This window comes from Cupressus sempervirens, chromosome 10 (assembly GCF_028749045.1).
Source record: "Cupressus sempervirens isolate cs-2001-9-10 chromosome 10, ASM2874904v1, whole genome shotgun sequence".
NCBI classification, from domain to species: domain Eukaryota; kingdom Viridiplantae; phylum Streptophyta; class Pinopsida; order Cupressales; family Cupressaceae; genus Cupressus; species Cupressus sempervirens.
The window spans coordinates 521955212-521978980 of NC_143127.1; the positions used below are offsets into that span (position 1 = coordinate 521955212).

The 23769-nt window shown below is 38.4% G+C and overlaps 1 protein-coding gene across 3 annotated transcripts in view; it reads right to left on the reverse strand.

Annotated features, from left to right (window-relative positions):
• Nucleotides 1-23769, reverse strand: part of LOC149534939 (putative histone-arginine methyltransferase CARM1) — a 305777-nt gene that overhangs the window by 190937 nt on the left and 91071 nt on the right. For all 3 annotated transcript variants that reach the window (XR_016356983.1, XM_089804488.1, XM_089804487.1), the window contains exon 9: nucleotides 12558-12612. Coding sequence is in view for 2 of the 3 variants with exons in the window: in XM_089804488.1 (XP_089660614.1) it covers nucleotides 12558-12612 (55 nt within the window). In the remaining variant the exon portion in view is untranslated. The remainder of the gene's footprint in view (nucleotides 1-12557; nucleotides 12613-23769) is intronic.

The following is a 23769-nucleotide window of genomic DNA, read 5'->3' on the forward strand; positions in this document are numbered from 1 at the left end:
TCAAAACTATGGCACAAAAGAATCCCATTTTGTGGTGTAAATATCATGGATCACAAAAGTCAAAGATCACCTCACTAGCTATCTGATTCTTTTCTCAAGTTTGTAGTTCCACCCCTTTATAATCTTAACTTCAAGAGTTTTACTTTACTGATTTATGATTCATTGATTTATCATTTATCATTTATCATTTGTCACAAATTGTATTAACATTTGTTTGTAAGTTCTAACTTTGAACTTTGTTATCTTAGGTTTCTAGCTCCTCAGCTGCAATCACGAATTGGTCTACCCATAGCTTTATCCAATCTACTAAGCGAAAGAGACTTAACTCTAAGAGACCAGAGAAGTTTTTTTTTTGTACATGATTTTTTGCGGCTCAAAGACCACAACACACGCGAGTACAAGGAGAGCCCCAGCAGTACTATTGGATGTAGAGCCAGAGTATCTAGCTCAAATTGATGAGGATAACAATGCAGCAAACTTGATGTAGGGCTAGTTGGTGTTCCTTTGGAGGATCAAGATCTTACCCATGAGGAGTCTAGCAGTTCTAGTGATGAGGACTTTGGTATAGGGGATGATTACAGAGCTCCCACCCTTACATTCTCATTATTGGCTTTTTGTTGATTGTACTCACTTTGATATGGCCTGATACATTCTTTTATTTCATGGTTTCATGCTACTCTGTTCATTGTAATCATGAGCATCTTTATGATATATCATATTTGAACAAAGAATTTTGAATCTTTCGTCTTTGTCATTTGGTAATCAATGGTTGACTTACATGGTACTATGTATGATTTAGATTTTTCATTTATCATTATCATTATTATGTTAAATAGTTTTACTAAGAGTATGTTTTTAAGTTCAATAGTTATTGGTTATGAAGTTTCAAGTTTCAAGTTTGACTTATGGTTCGTGAATCACATTTCAATTTTCTATATTCAACTATAATTGGTATGTTAAATTGAAGCATGATTTCATAATTAGCATTTCCAGTCATATATGTATACTACACAACCTCCCCCCCTCCGCACCACCATTGCCACACCCCATTCGTCCCCCCATCATCCCCAAATTAAGGCCCTTTTTTCCTGCATCTAAAACTCATCGTGTCCCCCCACACCGCAACAACGGTGTAACATTGCTTCTTTTGGGTGTCTTCAACATGACTTTTGCACAAAAATCTCTCTGGAATCCTTCAACGTCTCCATTGATTGAGATATGTTTTCCACATCATCTTCTATATTGGGCAACTACGCCAGCTCATCAAGAGATTCTACATCTCTAGCCATGATATTCAATTTGCTTTTTCCCAACTTACCAAATTAAATGTCTACTAGTAAAGGCAACAACTCAGTCCCACTTGATATTGTTGTAGGCATTAACCTACAAGTTCAATCATGCACACCTACCCATCAACACAAACTAAATCAACTCATTCAACCACTTGATACCAGCTCATTTGTACACTAAGATGGAGATTCCACACAATGCTTTATCTATAGGAGAAATTTTGTCATGTCCCCTTCATCGCACTAGTGTTATGGCACCAAGTTAATCTATCTCCACATTCGAATAGATTAACAACATTAACTACCAAGATGTCTACTAGTCACGTCGGAGATTTATTTCTTAAGTACTCTAGTTATTATATTAAAGTGTGTGGATAAACTTACTTTATGTTATAAAGTCATTTACTTTAAAGTGACTTTAGTGACTGCCAGACGAAAATGTTGTTTTATCCCACATCCCTTATTTCAATGTTTTTCCCTCACTTCAAGGTTATAAAGGAAGGGACCTTGCAACGGGATTTACACACAAGAATTTATGAACTCAATATCCAGAACATTGGTTGCTTAAATGTGACTAAGTTAACTCAAGGACGAAAACCCTTGATAGTTAGGAGTTGGACGTAGTCCCAGTCCTCTTGTTTGAAGTCTACATTTGATTCCTTGGAAGATTATTGGGAGACTCAGATTACTTGGAGGGTCATTGATCTTACATAGTTTAGATTCGAGTATATTCAGGTTGGTGCGGCTCAAATTTTTCATTATTTTGTTGGAATACCAGTTGCGGGAAAGTATATCATGCTAGTAGTAGGGCGTTGAATGTCCCAAGATTAATACAAAGATTGTCGATATGACCTCCACACTGGGTTTCCTTTGGTGTTGACAGTAATACTCCTTGGCAGTGGAAATACACTACCCACAGCTTGAGAAAATCATCAATCGGATAGAGATTTGGTGGACGTCTCAACTACAGGTTAGGTGCTCAACTCACGTGGATGCCAGTAGTTTCGTGAGTGAACCAGGAGCCCTTCATGGCATCAAACTCCTACAATCGGACAGGACTAATGCATGGGAAGCAATATACAACAGTTTGGACCACCATAGAAAGAAGACTCTTCACCAGTATAGTCCGCACGTTCCGTCAACATACAAGGAGCAATTCTAAAATAATGGTCGGCCACTTGGTTAGGATACTAGAACCAGCGAAGCAATAGGCTCTGCTTCAAACACGTTTCATGAAGGACATTTACAATATTTCGGGTCTGTCATTCTTGCCTCTCTGCATATTGTTAGACTTTCGTCTATGATATTATTGTTACATTCAGAATACAACTGAAGATTCATTGATTTGCTGATTATTGGATTGTTATAAAACTTGACTGCCAAACTCAGTATGAACTATCTTAATGGAATGTGGAACTGTATTTGCTTAGACTCAGCCTCTCCTGGTGTATGAGTTAATAAACAGTGATTTAGGTTATACAGAAAGCTTGTAGTGAAGAATATGGTGGTTTATTGATAACTGTTCGAAAAAATTACCCAGTTACAGTTTCAGAACTCTGTTATTAAAATTAGCCAAGATTATTAAAGTGGTATGAGAGCCACAAGACCTGCCATCTTGTGGGAAATAACAGAATTTTCGCAGAACTTTTATCCATCATGACAACCAGCAATGAGTAAAAGACAACATAAATTCAATCATCTATAGCCGGAACAAGTAGATTCTTCAAATCATATCAATATTGAAGATAGTTTTACAATGGATGAGGAAATAACATTTGGAACAAGTGAACAAGCTGAAATTACTCAACAAGTTGATCATTTGGTACAAGCTGAACCGAAAAACAACGTTCAAATGGCACACAATGAGACTAAATAGGAATGCGAAGGGAAGCATTGCGGGCTATCAGAGATGGGCAAAACAACATTGCCAATGTCCTTCAACAACTAGCAGGTACTATGCAGCAGTTGGCCCCGGTCAATAGAAGAGCTCTGAGCCATCAAAGTGGAGGTGGTAGTATAGCTAGGTCTCCCCGAGCTGCTAGAGCTCCCACACATAGCACTGACATGCCCTTAATGCCAGTTTTTAATGTAGAAGAGGAAGCGGTACCACCAACAACTCCAAATTTATTACTGGACAATGCTATGGCAATGTTTGACAAATGGGATTTGTTTCTAGACCCCATTAAACAAAATCTGACCTTTGTCCAGTATTTGAATCAAAAAAGAGAGTCTGATAGACAACAGCAGGATCAAAGACAAAGGGCACCTAATAGGGACCTACAACATGCTATGAACAAATTAACTCTCCCCACCTTCGATGGCAGCGGTGAGACATCAGCTAGAGCTTGGACTCACAAGCTTGATACCCATGGCTAAACCGAAAGCCATCAGATTTGCAACAATGCACCTCGAGGGAGTTGCGTATGATTGGTGGCATCATGGATTAGTCACCCAAGATCATGGTCTCATAACTTCATACGAGATTTTTAGCTCCAAGCTGAATACTTCCTTTGACAGGAAAGATATTGATATCTATTACAGGGATTTGGCTCAGTTACGTCAGAGTGGGTCTTTGGATTAGTTCATTGATGAGTTTCAGCGCATATCAATTATTGTGCCAGATATGTCAGAACAGCGCAAGGTGATGTTATTCACAGAGGGGTTATAGGACAGATTTAGGAGTTTGGCTAAGGTACTTAAACCGAACACCCTGGATGACGCAACTAAGATCGCTCATGATTTGGATTCACCTTCATCGATATTACAGCCCGCGAAGAAACCCTATAGAGGGTCTACATCGAGTCAAGGAAACAAACCCAACAAAAACCAAATCTTCCTAGATTGGATATTGAGACTCATAATGAACTCAGGAGGAGGAAATTGTGCTTCACCTGCAGGGAACCTTGGACCCCCGATCACAGATGCCTTCGTAAAGGCAAGATTCACTATGTTGAGGTTTTTTCCGAGGATGAGGAAGAGCAACAAGAAGGTGATAGTGTTGAGGACAGCGAGGAGGAAGAAGTCGAGGACTAGCCCCTTAAAGACAAAAAGAAGGTCACTACGGAACAGCCTCCTTTTCTAGCCACTCTTTCTAGCGATCCAACATGTCATCCTCTCAGAGTGAAGGGTGTGGTTAGGAGACAGCGCATTGTACATCATTTGGATACAGGAGCATCCCATAATTTCATTAGCACGCGGATGGTATCTAGGAGAGGTTTGCAGACAGTTGATATACCCGAGTTTGAGGTGAAGGTAGCTAGCGGTAAGGTTTTGAGATGCACAAAGAAAGTAGCCAACCTTCAGATACAGTTTGACAATTATCTTTTAGAGACTAAAGGAATTGGTGGTAGACCTTCAGTTATAGCCAACAAACGAGAATCACCTTGATTCTCCTACACTTTAGGCTCCACTACACCTAGGGGGGTAGACCTTCGCCTCAAACGTTGACTGCTTTGTTCAAATTTTTCTATAGCAAATTTAAGCTTTGATGAGTTCTTCAGCTGGCAAAATCTTTGAAATCAATTAATATGAAACTGAATGCTGAGTGTTTGGATTGAATAAATTGTATAAGGTTTTAACAATGGATTTGAGGTTTGCAAGAAGGAAGTTATAGATTTTTTGACTTCAAATATGAATCCAATACTTCAATGATAAAAAGACCAATGCTTTAGCTTATTCAGGCAACAAAGTCAACTGCAATGAAGATTATAACGTACAACTTTATAATGTTCTCTACACAAACTATAAACAATTTAATGATCAAGACAATACGGATCAAATATTTATACGCAATTCTAAACTAGTCCAGATTGCCCTCTAACTCCCAAGGTCGGGGAGAGAGACTGGACACTGATTCAGAAACAATAATATTAGTAAATTAAGATTTGAACTTGTAATAGCACTTGTGGAGTTTTATGTGTTTTCCAAGTTACTATTCCAATGAATATATATATGATATAAAGAAGCATGCCTCTTGAAGAGACATGTCTCTTTAATATATTAACTTACATTAGTTATAGTTATAACACAATAATATACTCTCAATATATTATAATGAAATATATATATATCACTCTTAATATAAGTTAATTATTCCATATATAACATTGTCATATATTATATATCTCATTTATATAAAATATAATTTATCTGACAAAATTATAACATTAACACTCCCTCTTAATGAAGAAGGATAAAACACATAGATATTACACCATAGGTAATATTTCAAAAATAATACATATAGGAAATCTTTGATCAGAAGATTTCTAGAAAATGATATCATGTAAGTATTGGTCTATCAGAATATCAACATATGATATTCACCAATTACTATTTGATATCATATTTGGTAACATGAGCATTGGCCTATCAGAATATCAATCAAATGAAATTCACCAAATACTCTGAGTAATGGCCTATCAGAACATCAACTAAATGATATCCACCAAGTACTCAATGTGGTAATGGCCTATCAGAATAACAAGGCAAGATATACACCATGTACCGAAAAATATATCTATACAAGCAACTTGTAGATAATCAAATTAATGATATCAACCGCCTATTTGTTGATTTATAAGATAAAGCCTTTGCATGAAACAATTTCGCAAAAATGAATCATGCTACAAGTTATTGTAAGGACGTCACTTTACAACTACTTCTCCTAATACAAGTGATAATCATTTGGAAGTCGTCACTTCTTCATGATGTACACAGGAGACAGGCTCATACATGTATGACATCAAAAGTTCACATGAAGTCTCCATGAATACTATCATGTGGTATTGTCACAACATTCACCATAAGCATATCAAAGAATAAGGTTTCTCCCTCTTAGTTTGATATCAACATTTCTAACCTCTTAGCACAAGGTTCTCTCCGATGAAGTATCAGACTTCCTCTGAATCTGTTATCATCTTTCTAATCTCTTGGTAGCAAGTCATGTCATGCTTCCCCAGTTCAATGTGCATCCTAATAGCATAAAGCCTTCCAGCCTACATACATGAGACTTTATCCCATGAATCATAGTCTTTTAGCTATTATAGTTTCTGACTAGTGTTGAATCCATCAACAAGGTCTACTCCTTCTGAACCAATATCATCAAAAGTTTGATTTAAGCATTTTTATTTTCTACTCCCTCTCTTTTTCCACTCATCAAGGATATTTGCTTCAAGAAACTCACATTATCCAACCTAATCATCAGATGATTCGTGAATCCTAAATCACAACTTCTTTGAAGCTACTATGATAAGATTGAGTCTGCACAATATTTGGTAGCATGCCTAATGTACCAATCTTCTTTTCCTATAAGAACATCCTCAGAGACAAAGGAAAAGATCAAAGAAAATAACTCTTTATAGTAATTATAGAAATACAAAATAAGAGAGAGACTACAATGAGTAGATAAATGCAATACCCAAGGATAATAAATACTTATCTGCAATAATAATATAAGTTGCTCCAATGAAGGTCCATATGCATCAAATCAGGGAATGTCTCCATGTAAGAATTTGTCAAACAATTTGAGTATGTCTTTTCTACTCCCATATAAGGATGGTTCAAATGGGAAAAGAACATTGGTTACCATTCCCTCTTACAATGTTAGATTCCCACTCTTATATTATTGAACATATAGGTATACCAACAAAGTTGCATATATTTGGACACACAACATATCTCCTTGTAGCTCAATCCACATTGATATGGCTTTCGCAATGTGTCCCATGCCCATGTGCTCCTCTTGTTTAGTGGTGGGACACACTCGTACATGTCACATTGTACATGCTCTATTGTTTGATAGCATTTGTGTATCATCCATTCACCCTTTGGTCATGTAAGAGCTTAATATGTTGTTTATGTACCTGACAGCAGTGACTATTTTGTTTATTTACTTATTGCTACTTCATATATGGATTAACACCCAAAAGAGAATGATATTCCACTCAAAGGATTCATATTCTCTTTGATCACTTTGACATTTAACCTTAGATTTATCATCATTAAAGGATATAATCATTACTGGTAGAGACAACCATCGCATATATGCTGAAGGTGATCAGAATACTCGAGCTTTCTCCCAAATCAATAAGGATAATAAGTTTTGTTGTGATACACATCATCTTTAATTTATAACCACTCCCAATAAATTAATATGATATTACATCTTTTGATGCTCCTAGACTCCTATAGTTAAAGGAAGATGCCAAAATAATCAATCCCTTTAGAAGTAGGACTTATTTTCATGTCATCTTTTTAAACCACTCATACATTTCTTTATATATAAATCTTACACACTCACCATAAGTCTCAATTAATAATGGTGTACATGAGATTTTCATAAGTCTTCTCATTAATTTTAATTTCAACACTCCTTATCAAGAAATGAAACTTCAGATTATATTTTGTTTACTTCAATAATGCAAGGGAAGCTTATACATATACCTTTTCTTAACTTACCTCATGATGTGTTGGCCCCAACACTTGGTACCTTTGATAATCATGATGTCCCAAAGGATGGTGGCACTATTGAGATGATGTTACTGTTTCATGGAACTATTATGAAATTACAAGTTTGACGAAGTATCATCACGGCTACTACTAGATATATATCTGATATGTAATGACTTCAAGAAAGCATGGCAATTCACTGCTTTGTCTATCTGATATGTGGCTACTTCCACAAATGTCTATCAAATCTCCTTTGTCTATTGCTGTTGCGTCTCTGATGAAGACACTGATGTTGGCGACATTACCATTTGATATATGCAACCCCACTGTCTTTTGCTTAAATACCTCAAGTAGAGGCTCTCGATTGTGATCTTTGGAGGCCTTGGTACATCTCAGATATATATTCAATCGCATATAATAGTGTCCTCTGATGCAAGGCAAGGTGTGTATTCAAGTGTAAACAATGACCTCTAATATCGCAGTGATATGTATGAATAATGCCACTGTATTTACATGGCAGAGATAGGATGGAGTATATGCTGCGGATTCTCTTTTATGTGTCACAAACCCTGTTCATTAAGAATTTACCCTGTTCCTTGAATTCTTCTATTAACTAATAGGCTTATTGATTTCTTTTGTCTTTGAAAAATGCACTAACAAGAGCAACAAGTATATCTTCATTGATAGCGTCATTGTTCCTTCTGAGCTCATCGAATTTCATTTTTGCCTCATCTATTTTCTTTCTCTTGCATAGACTTTTTATCATCACATGATAGGTGCCAGAATATTTTAAGCCTCTATCTAAAATATGTCTACAAAGTGAATCAACAACATCGAAGAATTTTCTGCTACCAACCTATTTAACAAAACCTTGTATCCGAACCAATCAAAATCTAGCCCTTCGAATCTCATTCGAGCAAGCACTTGCAGAGCAACAGTTGGCTTACCATGATGATAGTTACTCTGTTTGCCAGCCCAACAAAAAAATTTAGGCCAACAAATATATCATTCTGGCATTGGAGTACCCCTCACAACACATTCTTTTGTGAGATTGATGTTGAGTTGTGCAAGTGTAGATTCACCCTCAGGATCCGCAAGAACCTTGCAAATTCTTTCAACATCTCTCTACAGCTTTGCATTTCTCCACACGAGAGGCCTAAGCTTCTGGTCTGTAAACCACTCTTTGAAAGCAATAGCAACATCTCTCGGACTCAAATTGTATGATGTTTCTGCTGTTGCACCGACTAAGTTGGATCTTTCCCCGAAATGCACTAATAGTGTTCCTTCCCTGCTCAGCAAAATATCTAGGGTCAAAAAAGACCTGATAGCCTACACCCTGCTAACATAAGCATATTGTTTCCAAGGAATGCTTTCATATATCTCAACATCATTCTTGCAAGGGCCTTGAGCAAAAATGTGGAGGCAGGTTATGTTATCCATCAATCCCATCAATCCCTGATGAAGTGGTGTACAGGCCCTCGGACGCTCTTAGATTTGCTCCATAAGAAATCAAATCATGCACCAGCTATGCGAAGTTCATCCGTGGTGATTCCTGCTCGAAATCGATCCGGCATGATACAAAGGAATTTACTTTCTTATCTTCAGACAAAAAATTGCAATGCCATACCCTACATAAGGAAATTTCCTATTTTTCCATCCACTTCATCTCTAACAGAGGTTAAGGATCGATGACATCGTCTGCAAATACAGTTTATTCATTTGTACTAACTCTTTATTTTCATTAAATCTCGAGCCTCACAGGCAGGTATGGAACCTACTCTGATACCATGTTAGTGAATTAGGATTTGAACTTGTAATAGCACTTGTGGAGTTTTATGTGTTTTCCAAGTTACTATTCCAATAAATATATATATGATATAAAGAAGCATGCCTCTTGAAGAGACATGTCTCTTTACTATATTAACTTACATTAGTTATAACACAATAATATACTCTCAATATATATATATATATATATATATATATATATATATATATATATATATATATATATAAAACTCTTAATATAAGTTAATTATTCCATATATAACATTGTCATATATTATATATCTCATATATATAAAATATAATTTATCCGACAGAATTATAACATTAACAAATAAATATTTCACAATATCTGCGATAATCGAGTTTAAAATGACATAGATGACCTCGTCCACTTATCTAACATAAATTGTTTATGAAATTTTTAAAATTATTATAAAGGACGAATTAACTACAATTTAATTCTCCATGCCATTTAAATAATATAAAAGCAACAAGCTTTTATAAATAATTGAATATAATATTTAAAATTATATAACAAAGTCATATTCTGCTCCTTATTCCTCTATACAAATGTTCTTCTTTTATACAATGCTTGTCGAATGTCTTGTATTTTTAATCATTTCATTATTTATATATTATTATTAAAATGTTGTGACTTTTCAAATGAAAAGTCAGAATGTATATCCTACCTCTTTTTAAGACGGACTGCGCCTTTTCATATATAAACAAATAATTTTATTCTCTATTAATTAATTTGTTCCTAGGAAATATTCAATATGTTTTATCCAACCACATATTAAACATGCCTTCTTTTTAACTGAACTCCACACACGCTTTGCTTTTATTGGTAATTGGTTTTACCGTGGCTATTGGGCTGGAGTTCAATCCTTTCCCATATATATTGTAATCACTGAGCCATATGCTCCATACTACGTAGCTATGCATCATAGTGTTCAATATTTGTCAGGATTATTGATTTATTACACCGAAAGCTCTTAGAAACATCCACAAAGTGACTCAAATATCATCTTATATTGGACGGTTTCTTCTATATATACACACAGTGGCTTATATTTATTAACCATTGCAAGGGTAACGATAACGTGAAGTATGAATATGAGCCGCAAACTATAGGTTAACCTCCTTTGTTGTTTCCAAGTTCAATTCGTACCTTCAGAAAGATGATACACAATGCCACCTTCCACAGATTTGATACTTGGTAAACTATCTTGGAGACCACGTATTTACCATGCCATCCACATATACTTTCTGCTTATTGGGATAAATGTCTTTGACTATCGATGCATACACTTGGATGAACCAGCCGTCAAACATGCTTCCATATGAAGCCGTACACCATTCTCATATTTGGTGTTGCGTTTATCCCTTTTGCTTCTGCGATGTCACTAATCTTTCGATACTTCATCGAGTATGAGTTAATTTTGCTTCAGCCTTTGGCATCGTGTAACTCTTTGTTTGATAGTTGTGTTTTGATATCTCTGTTTATGCGTAGATAGTCAGATTTTGTTACTCTTGTTCTAAATGCTGTATATACTTCCAACTGATGAAGGTATGGATGCAGTCTACAATCATATTTCAGGCAGTCAATGATGTTGTCTCACATTATCATACATATATTTCTTGTTTTGTTTTTACTTGCTTTGAATTGTGCCATCAATTCTATATTGTCGTGACTGTTGGATTGTATATACATCATGAGTCTGGTTTCTAGGATACATCGTTCAAGACACCAGTTGGTGTTGGTTTGAACTTTTTTATTGCCATCTATGCTTCATTTGGTGTTGCGATATTTATAGGACTGAGTGAAGTCTTTTAAATAACTCTATTATATGGATGTGTCTTTGTTTTGATGCTTTTGTGATGACAGATCTGGAAATTGCAGTGTTTCATATAGTCCTTCGCCCTTAGAACCTAATCCCCATCATACAACTGATCAGAAGGAATGGAAATTCTCCTAATTGTAAAGGAAAGAATAGTAGCAACATTCCACCAGTCAAAAAACTGCACCACACCCTTCGAAGTTCATCTTCAAACTTTTTCATTTCAGATTCTGGCTTCCACAAACAGACCTGGAAATCCATGAATACAAGCCAACATATACAGAATATCAAGAAGCAATGGCCCACAATATTCTACTGTCAGTCAGCTGCAATAATAATAGCATCTAGAAGATAAAACATGAAAGCCATCATTATACATTCACAAGTGTGATGTCTTTCACTCATCAATAGGAAGTCAGTTCATTTTTGGAGCTCGGGTGCACAAATGGAGGCCTTAAAATTAGAGCTCCATCATAGCCAACTCCTTTTCTGACCCATTTACAGATCAGAAAGTGAGTGAGAATATTGTAGTCCCAAAAGTTGCATAGTTTTCACAATCTATTGATCAATCTGATGTCTTTTCTTTTCTCCTGTATGTTTATCCTTTCCTTTAGATCATGCTTTTGCACATGTCAAGGGCATCTTTAGTTGTGCATGTACTGTCTTCAGAAGTGATGGTCTGTCAAGGGTGTTTGAGTTAAGAATTCAATGTCTTCAATTCTAAGATCTGATAATACAGATATCCTACTTTGTCTTTGATTTACTTCAGCTTGTCAATATTACCATTCCCTAGCGTCATGCTCAAGTTCAAATGCAACAACTAAAATTAGTCAAAAGATCTAACTCATAACATCACAAAGCACTAAACAATTCCCAATCAATTAGAATGGATGTGATGAAACTAAAAACATCATCCATAGAGAAAGAAAATGTAATAGCAAATAAAAGGTGGTAATCATCCTAAAAAAACACCATTGAATCATTGTGATAAGTATTTAGCTTTCATAAGATTGATTTCTTGAATGAAGTTTACTGCATAGAATAAAAATATAGCTCATTATCTCCTGAAAGCATAAACTGACGATAGTTTATAAGAACTCTGGGGAATGAGTCTGCTAAACCCAAGGTGATATTCTTGCTAATAGCATATCCATTATAACAATATGAAATATCAAAAATTATGGCGTACCTTATTTGCTATTTCAACATAAAGATACTCATCACTAAATGGAGCCATATGGATCCTGCAATTGCAACAAAGGGATTAGAAAATATATAACAATACAAAATAGGTTAAAGCCCAACAATAACAATGCATGGAAACCATATCAGCATAAATTGTGCCATATGGCCTCAAACATCCATTCAACTCAATGTTACATCCCCTTTTTGGACTAAACTAGTTAAACATTATTTTGGATGGGCTGGAAGATTTCAATTTCAGCAACTTATAACATTGCTTATAATTAAAACAAAATACATTATTTAAATACTTGTATGAAAACAAACGAAATAGTTAAATACCTAAAATAAAAGAAGTAACTGTAAATACTTGCACAAGATTTTAATCCCACAGCCCATTTTGGAAAGGTATATTGAAGAGATGCCTAGTTTCATCTTAACATAAACAGATAATAGTATTGCAGCTCTAACAACAGAACAGATTTAACATACAAGTCGTTGTATTCACTTCAAATTAAATGACAATTAAAATAGTTCATGAAAGACAGCCTGATATTTGGTAGCCGCAGAAAACATCATATATGTATTGGATCCCAATTAAATTCACAATTCCTCCTTTTCCTATATTAAAAGAAATGCTGCAAGAACTATAACAGACAGGAGAATATAATCAAGAATCAAATGCACTTTGTCTAGCCTTTCCAACAAATACATTCATGACTTTGAATCACCAACTTCTTCAGGCCAACTGCAGGTAATGCCACTAAACCTTTTCCAGTCCTAGATTGCAGAAACATTGTTTCTGTACCTGCTAGATGTCATCACAAAATGCCGACTCCTTGTATTGTCAGCTGGAGTGAATTGTCATCTCTGGGAAGAAATCACCATCCAAGCATAACATTCACCACCCCTTGCTATCAATATCAACCAAGTCCAAATGTATCTGAACAAGTTAAATCAGTCACTAGATGGGGCAAACGCATGACCAATATCACTGTAACTAGAGGAGATAATTACCATTCCCTTCCAATAACAATCTACGTTTGGATAAGCAGACCTGGCAAGCACTATATTCTTTCTTCCACTGAATATAATAAGAACAATCAGCTTCCTGTGTGAGAAAGGAGAAGATTGCACAATATCAGTCTAAAATCAACTGGATACTTACTGCAAATTTCATGAAATCCACCGTCAAACTCTTGTGTAAATCGATTATGAGAATGTTATTATTCAGGCCCCAGTATACTTTATGGCAGAACCAATGTATTAAATTCATACACGGCAATTTTACTGCCACTGAGCATTCCTCCCATCAATGCACTAATTAGTGAAGATGAAATCACTCTCCTAAAATCCACATTTCAATTGAAAATTTTCCTTCACAGCTATTTAGGCTCCCCACTAAAGTTTGGCGATCAAATTTTAATGTTTGGGAGTCGTATTTGTGAAATATATCATATAGTCGTAACTGTTTAATGATTTTGCCAAAGTTACCATGGTCCCCCCCCCCCCCAACCAAGAAAAGTTCAAACCGGTCTGTAGTTCTGGTCCAGTTCGAACTTGGTTCAAGCACGGTTCGTTTTTTGCCCTACGAGTACAATCAGGTTCGAATTGGGTTTGAATCCGGCTGAACCAAGACCAAAAAGTTTGATCCCAGTTTGAACTCTCAGCGAACTGGGCCCTGCATACGGCTGGAAAGTACTTTTTTGGGCAAAAAATGAAATGTCTTTTGGCATCCACAACCCTAAAAGTTGTTATGAATTGCTTTTGGTGGCCTCTCATTGTCATTTTATGTTTCCAAACAGCTTATTTTGTCTTAAGAAAGACGACATAAGTTTTTGAGTAAGCATCCAGTTGTGCAAAGAGTTTGAAGATTGATTTGTGGGTGTTCTTCAAGTGTTTGTGCATCATTCCTAGACATTTGCAAGCTTGCAATGGCTAGTAAAGGTAAGATCTTCTTCCATTTGCTATTGTTTTTATTCTAGCTTTTTTCATTTTTCCATTTATCTTTCAATCTTCATATGTTATTTTCCATTGTTTCAGAATTTGTCATTTTCTTGCATATGAATTATGAACATGTATCTAATTTCTTGCTATAGGGGAAGTAATGCCATCTACCTCTTCATCAGTAGGTAATACCAAACAAAGAATAGAACCAAACTTTGATTCTCCTCTATGGAAGTATGTAAACCTTATAGGACCCTTTCCAAGAGGTGGTGCATTCCGTTGGAGATGTCAAGGTTGTGGTGTAGAAAGAAATAGTTCTTATTATCGTGTGCTAGGTCATTTGTGTGGATACACTGGATGAGGAGTCAAGAAATGCCCTAGCAAAAAAAGTGCCCCTATACCAAATGAAACCGTGTTAAAATTATATTGAAGAGCATGAGGCACCAGAAGAGAGAGGAGGATGTAGGGCAAAAGAACTTAGTAGCGATAAAAGTAAACGTAAAAGAGAAAAGTAAATGCACCCCCTCGGATGTTATAGTAGAAGACCACCCCTTATTTAGTATCGCACTGAACACTGACATTGAATCTGTCCCATTTGTACACAAAAGAAAGGGACCACTACAAACTGCTTGTCAAAATAAGAGTTGGGAAATCACTAACATTAAGGTGGGGAGATGCATGTATGCAAATGGCTTGTCATTTAATGTTGTTTCCTCTCCATTTTGGAAGGACATGTTGAGGGGTTCCAATCAAGCTCCAAGAGGGTATTGCGGCTCCGCGTATGAGAAAGTGCACACCACCTTGTCAGATCAAGAGGTCAAGCTAATTAAAGATCAATCGAAGCCCAACAAGGACTCATGAGTTGAGATATGGGTGACAATTGTTTCGGATATGTGGAAAGATTCCAAGAACCGACCCTTGATCAATGTCCTTGCAGTGTCCCCTAAAGCAGCAATGTTTCTGAAAGCAGTGGATTGTGAGGGTCAAGTAAAAAATGGGTCATTTCTTGCTAATATCCTAATTGAGGCCATTGACCAAGTGGGTGCAAGAAACATTGTCCAAGTCATCACGGACAACACAAAGAATTGGAGGGTAGTTGGTATGTTGGTTGAAGCGTGATATCAGCATATCTTTTGGACACCTTGTGCGGTCCATTCACTCAATCTAACGCTAGAGAAGATTGGGAACCAAATTGAGTGGATCAAAACAGTGTATGAAGAGGTTGAGGACATCCAAATGTTTGTCACAAACCACCACATGACTCAATCTCTTTTTAGAAACCACTCAAAATTGGAGCTACTGAAGGGAAATGAACTTGAACTCAAGTTAGTAATTTAATTTTTAATATTTGACAATTTCTGATTTTTCATATTGTATATGCTTTTGTAAAATATGTGGTCTTGAGATGACTTGTGCGAGTAAAAGATGCACTTTAAGGTATGGTAATCAGCCACAATTGGAGTGTGTGGAAGCAAAGGAATACTAATAGGGCAAACAAAATAAAGGATAGGGTATTGGCTAACTCATGGTGGGAAAATGTGGATTATCTCCTTAAGATCAACGAGCTCATTATTAGCATGCTTTAGATACACTGGCATCGATAGGCATTGCCTTCGAGAGATCTGTGATGCCATAGACTCAATGCTTGAAAAGATAAAGCAAATTATAAATGAGGAGCAAGATCCGCAAGAGACCTTATTCAAACTAGTGCAAGCAATTATTGTTGAAAGATGGAACAAAATGACCACTCTGCTACATTTGCTTGCCTATGCCTTGACGCCCAAATACTATAGCTCTCAATATTGTAGTCTACTAGGAAGGTTGCCACCATATAGAGATATTCAAGTGTCTGACGAGTACCAAGTAGCATCTAAAAGACTATCTCCTAATAATAACATGAGAGATGTGGTCATCGATGAGTTGATGGAGTTTGTCAATGCTAGAGGTCTAAGTAACAATGCTCTTCGTCATTGGTTCAAGAAGGATGCTCATAGTTGGTGGTAACCTCCATGGCCAAAGATTCCAAACATTGAAGCTAATTGCAATCAAAATCATATCACAAGTAAGTTTTATAATTTATTTAAACAAAAAATAGCTCTTCAAAAGAATCATGACTGGAAAGTGATTTTAAATTTTTTATAAGTCTTGATTAATTCTTTTTTAATGGCTTACCCTATGTCATCTTCATAGGTTGCTAATTCTTTTTGCATCAGAAAGAAATTGGAGCACCTATTCTTTCATCCACTCGGTGAAGCGCAATAGGTTACAATCAAAAAAGAAAGAGCACCTGCTATTTGTGCATTAACAACTTGCGCCTTCTTTAGCACAAAAGAAAAGAATACAAAGAAGGGGAGACATACAAAGAATACAAAGAATACCATTTGTGCTCGATTTCATGGTGATTCCCTTGAAGAAAAAGGGATACGACGCCATTCTTAGAAGAGGATGGCTCATAGCAGCCAAGGTAAATCACAATTGGAAGAAAAATATTCTATCCATGGAAAGCGATAGATGAAAGTTTGCCATTGATCTTCGAACTCAGATGGTAAGTGAAGAAATGGCATCGTCTTCAGAGTCCAAGTCAAACGGAGAACATCGGATGGATGAGGGAAGAACCCATATGGATCCGAATAACGAAGGCTTTTATTGCCTTTGATCTCCGAACTCAGATGGTAAGTGAAGAAATGGCATCGTCATCAAAGTCTGAGTGGGAACATCAGATGGATGACGGAAGAACCCATATGGATCTGAATAACAAAGGCGTTTTGGAATTAGAGGAATGTCTAGGATATGAGACCAATTCAATGAATGGAATTTTTCATTGCCAAATGGTCTATGGGCTTTTTGATTCTTACATGCTCGGCATCGAGGAACCTGAAGATGAGGAGGTATTTCCACTAGAGTTTGGGCGATACAAAGAAGGCAACGGGGAGATCAATGAGAGTCTCACTCATTTCCTTAAAGGAAGAACTACTAGATACGAAGAGCCGTCAGTGGAGGCTACTAATCTTGGCGATGCAAAGAATCTGAGGAACATACTTGTTGGAGACAACTGGAACCCCGTCCTCACAGCGGCAGCATTTAAAATATTTATGGAGTAGAGGGAAGTATTTTCCAAGACTTGCAAGGTATTAAAAAGGGTCTCGCTAGAGATGTGCATTCACCGCATACCTTTGGTACCTGGAGCCATACTTGTGCGAAAGCGACTGTACAAAATGAACAAGAACTATGCAACACACGTAGATGAGGAAATACAAGGAATGTTGGAAGCCAGCATAATATTCAAGGTCCAAACAAACAACTGGGTGTCACCAATCGTGATATCCATGAAGAAAGAAAGGATCCAAATATGGATATGTGCAGACTTCAGGTGCCTGAATGCGGTCATGATAAAAGATACCTTCCCAATCTCGTTCACCAACACATTTCTGGAAAAAGTGGCAGGCCACAATAAGTATTCCTTCATGGATGGATTCTCTCGCTATAACCAGATCTCCATTGTCAAAGAAGTTAAACTAAAAACTACCTTTGTGGTGGAGGATGGAGTATATGCTTACAACCGAATGCCCTTCAAATTGTGTAACACACCTACTACGTCCCAAAGGATTATTTTACACATATTTGACAAAATGTAAGTAGGCAACTTCCAAGCATTTTTGGATGATTGGTCCATCTTCAATGGACAAGACAACCACTTGAAGGCTTTTTAGGAATGTATGGAGAGGTGTCGGCAGGGAAGGCTGGCATTGAATCCTAAAATGTGTCGGTTCATGGTTCCTCAAGGCAAACTACTTAAGCACATTGTTTGCAAGCCAGGATCAAAGACCGACCCAGACAAAGTAAGCGTGATCATGGAAATGCAAGCCTCGACAGGGGTAACTAGAGTCAAGTCTTTTCTCGAGTACATTGGATACTATAAACAGTTCATAAAGAACTATGCCCGAATTGCTCTTCCTCTAAACAAGTTAACACAAAAGGGAGAACCGTACGTCTGGAGCTCCAAGTAGGAGACTGCTTTCACAGAATTGAAGAATAGATTGTTGGGGGTGCCCATCTTGGTATATCCAAACTGGGACAAGAAGTTCCATGTCCATGTGGATGCTTCAAACTTTGCCATAGGCGCAATGTCGGCGCAAACTGGCGACCATGGCCTAGATCACCCAGTATATTTTGCAAGCCGACTACTTTCAAAGCCTGAGAAGAATTACAACACCACTGAAAGGGAGGCCCTCGGGATGGTACACTCAGTACAAAAATTTCGACATTACCTCTTGGCTACACCATTCACCTTTTACATGGACTACCATGTGTTGATGTACTTGGTGAACAAACCAATTATCCAAGGCAAGATTAGTAGATGGTTGTTGCTACTACAAGAATTCACCTTCACCATTATTGTATGACCCCAAAAGAGTCATGTCATTGCGCACCAGCTTTCTCATATAAGGTCCAAAAAGCCTCTAGAAGGGGGGATCAATGATGATTTTCCGAATGCACACTTGCTCAAGATCACCCTTTTTCCAAGATGGTACAAGTCTATTGGGGAATATCTATCCACATCTCAATTTCCGAGGGAGATGCCGCCAGGCTAATGGTGGAGGCTAGTGTTAATGAGCCAAAATTTCCAATTGGTAAATGGTCTCCTATATAAGATGGGCCTTGACCAAGTGTTGAGGCGGTGTGTAATGGAAGAGGAAGTGCAAAGTGTTCTGAGGGAAGCACATGAAGCTCCGGCAGGTGGTCACATGGGACTTGACACAACGGCACGGAAGGTCCTACTTGTGAGATTATGGCGGCCCACACTTTACAATGATGCATAGGAATGGGTGTTAAGTTGTGATACATGCGAAAGAGCCGGCAAACCACTCAAGAGGGACTTCATGTTGTTAAACCCGTCCCACGCCCAAGAGTTGTTTGAATGTTGAGAACTAGACTTCGTACGTCCATTGACGGCGAGTAGGGCCCGACGTTGCTGATACATGGTGGTGGCCACTGAGTATTTAACAAAATGGGTAGAGGCATGGGCACTTCCCAACAACTCTACAATAAGTGCAACAAAGTTTTTGTATGAACAGACAATCACACGGTATGGTATACGCATCCAGTTAACAAGTGACAGAGGAGGTCATTTTGTAAATGACGTGATCAAATTGCTGACAACGAAATTCAAGATTTTTCATTCGTTGTCAAGCCAATACTACCCAGAAGCCAATGGCCAAGCAGAAGCGACTAACAAAATTCTCATGGCCATCATATATAAATCATGTGATGTAGAACAAGCACACTGGGAGTTAAAATTGCCCTCGATGTTGTGGGCCTACTACACACAATTCAAATTCACAACTGGACAAATGTCGTTCTAGTTAATGTTTGGCCAAGAAGTCATGGTACCAACTAAATTCATGGTCTCGAGCCTTCAGATTGCAATTGATAATAGACTTGGACATATGGAGACTCTACGTGAACGCCTATATCAACTGAACAAATTGGATGAATATAGAATAACAGCGCAATGGGCGACAAAGGCGACACAAACCCATCGAAAGGCATGGCACAACAAACATTTGAAAAGAACAGGTTTCCAGTTAGGCAATTCGTGCTTCGGTACAATAGTTGCAACGAGATAAAACCAAGGAAATTCAAGGTCAAATGCCTTTGAAAATATAAAATCAAGGAAGTTCGCGACAATGGTTCCATAAAATTATGGACCTTAGAAAGGCGAGAAATTCCTAATGCCATTAACGGATCGAAGCTAAAAAATTATCATGAATGACAAGAAGGCGAAGCAAGTAGTAATACTAGCAGGAAAATTGACTTAGTCTAAAAAATTGAAAATTGAAAAAAAAGTGAGCAAAACAATTAAATTAAAATTAAATTTTTTTATTTTTTTTTAAAGTGTCATGTCCAGTGGGCAATGTCCCCGTGGACATTCTTCCTCGCAGACAAGTGTCCCGTTTGCTATGTGCCCACGGAAATGTCCCCCGTGGACAAGTGTCTCGTGCCATGTTCCCCATGGACAAATGTCTCGTGGGTCATGTTCCTCCGGACATTGTTCCCCCACAGGCAATCTTTGTGCCTGATAGATCCATGACAAAAGTTTACCCCGACAAAAGGCAGACATAAGAAGTAAGAAATCTCGTGGAACATCTTGTGAAGCCTTCCGCGAAGAAAGGAAACACAATGGCAACCACCAAGTTGGCTAGTAGATCCCGCGTGGAGATAAGAGACAATAAGAGACAAACATCCCTAGCGCAATAAGGGAGAAAGAGTAGTCGTGGTCAAAGCAACAAGAGAGGGCTGCGAAAAAAGTGAAAAACAGCACCACGGACAAGGAGAAAGGGAGCGCCACGGAATCACAAAGGAGAAAACAATGAAGGTGGAGCACCCGCAGACCATGGAAAGGGGGAGGTCTGGGTGAAGGGAACAAGAGAGAAGATAGATGTGAGCATCCGCGGCAAGGGGGAAACACAAGAAAAACATCCGCAAGGAAGTAAAGACACAATAAAAGCATTCAGTGTAGGAGTAACAGAAGATAATTTGAGGGTGGAAAAGTGAAAGAAGTGAGTCAAAGAAATACAAAGGGAACCATTGTCGTCCGAACAAGCTAAGGAGTAATAGAGGGAAGCATTCCACAAGAGTTGGAAATAACAGGAAGGGCTGAAGCAAGCCACGGAGAAGTGAAAAGAAGAAGCAAAACCTAACTATTTTTGTTTTGTATTATAAAGACAAAATAAGGGACCATTAGCCAATTAGTATGCATTCTACAAGGAAAAGAAGGCAGTTGAAGGATCAGCTGAAGGAGAATAGTTCTGAGATGGACAAAAATGCAAGAGTGTTGGCTTCAAGAGTCCGTGTTGCAAGGTCAGTAGCATCAAGCAGCAAGAAGCAAAAGGTGAAGGTTGACCTATCACATCCCTCAATTCAATTTGAGGGGCTAAATGGCAATGAGTGTCGGAGATGGTGGCACGAAACGGCGATCACAGACTTAATCAAGCAAATTCTGATCCGTGCCCAAGTACACTGGGCAATACAACTCCACCTGTTCTCCATTCGGCTATTTGAGACAATCTTAAGAGCTATGATCGAAACCTACAATAGGCACAATAGAACAAGCACATTTGTATACAAGAAGCATCGGATGACGGTCTCCTTCAAAGCCCAAGATTTCAACAAGGTTCTTGGCATTCTTGGCCAAGGAGATCACAAAGTAGTGACCACAAACCACAACCTACCACAAGAGCACACGGAGTATTGGGTAAAATTGGTGGGACGCGACCTCACACCAGAGGAATTCAAGTCTATTGTGAAAGGAACTAAGAGTCGAGGACTATTGCAGGATTTCATCCAAAAGGGCCATTAGAGATGTATTATGGATACAATAAAAAACAAGTTAACTAGGGTGAGTAGGGCCTCAAATATCACCCTGCCTTAGATTACATTCATGACCAGCATCATGAATGGTACTATGTATGATTGGGCCACCATCCTCGCAAACAGAATGGAGGAGTTCATGACATTACAGCATCACACATTTTATATGCCGTATCATGCCCTCGGTTTGTTTCTGGAAGTAGCCCTCCATCAAATTCCAGCCGATGATTTTGAAGTCCCACTGAGAGGGAAATTGGGGCCAGGAGAAACCCCAATATTCTACTGGAGGCATTTGGACACGGGTGTTATAGTGGTTAGTTAGAAGAGGGTACTGCAAGGTTTAGATGTGTACAGTGACACGAACAACAAAAGGAAGGAGACCACAAAAGGTAGCGGGACCGATTCAGAGGAAGAGTACATCAGCAGAAGCTGCAAACAATGCGACAATTGGAGGGTCCACACTTTTCACTCCTCCTCAGTTGCCGATTTCGGCACACTTAACAACCACTACCTCACTTATTCCTCCATTTGGCCAGAGGCATGCGCCAATTGTCATGACCACCCACGACAATGACAAAAACCCCAAATGTTATGACTCCACGGAACGTCTCAATAGATCCAATCGCACTTGACTTAGTAGTAGCAGTGCCAATGGCAGGGTTAGTGCAGATGCAGGCACCAGAGCCCGAGCCTCAAGTTCGACTAGATGTGGCCGGCTCTAACGTTGTTGTCACCATAGCTTCATCGTTGTTGGCGAAGGCCTAGCCAACTTACCCAACATAGCCAATCTAGCCAGTCGAGAGTGTTGGAATGACCTAGACAGCACAACCGAAGAATGTTGAGGTGATGGACCAAGCTAGTGCATTCTTGAGACAGAAGTTTCGACTCATTCCTGCAAATGTCAATTCCTCCATTTAGTCCCCGAGGCAGGGAGAGGTATCCCCGGGAGTAGTTGCCATGTTAGTGCCACATGAGGCAAGAGTACCACAGTCTGAGGATGCGCCCAGAGATGAGGTCACACCGGATGTCGACATGGCTACCACAGAAGAGGCAGAGATGTATACAGATATGGAGCAGGTTGCCAACACTAAGGAGGATGAGGAGAGATGCAAAGCGTACATCAGAGCCATGCGGGTTGTGCTAGAAAGAGGACAAATTGTTCGACATCAAGCTTTGACCCAGAGGAAGGAGTTGCAATTGGTCTGAGCTTATATTTGGAGGGTCTATCTGGAGCATTTTCGCTCTTGCTTTAAGGCCAGAGGATGGCCAGCCGTGGAAACACGTGTTGGCCAATTGGTCTACAGAGCCTGAGTTGGGGTCGTGCAACACTGCTATGGAGAAGCTTGCCCATGAGATAGTAGAAGCATATAAAGACGTCTACTATGCTCATCAGTGTGCAGAGGTAGATAGGAAATTAGAGAGGGTTGCCGCGGCAAGATCCAAGGCACTCGAGGTAGAAGCTAGAGAGAAGCTAGCTGCTAAATTGGTTAGCCAGAAGGTACCATGGGCTGTCAAGTGAGCAATGCTATTGCAAGACAAAGAAAAGGCCGAAAAAGGATTACAAGCGGTTGAACAAGGATTGTAGGTGGCCTAGGCTCAAGCCATGGAGGTAGCACTTCTCTTGAAGGAGGCAGTGGAATAATATTAACACATAGACGCAAAAGGACTTACAAATACGTACTAATCAAGTTTATGAGTTGCACCAACAGCTGAACACTCCAGGGACGCAATCTCCTCCCTAGTCTATGTTGTTTCGATGTTTGTATGTTGTCTCCTAATTTTGTCAGTATTGAGTCACCAGGAGAGGACTTTTCTTTTGTGAGGGATGATGTTGTGCAGACACAGTTGTGTCGTTTCATTAGCACTGTATCGAATATTATAAATGTGGCTTTCACTTATGT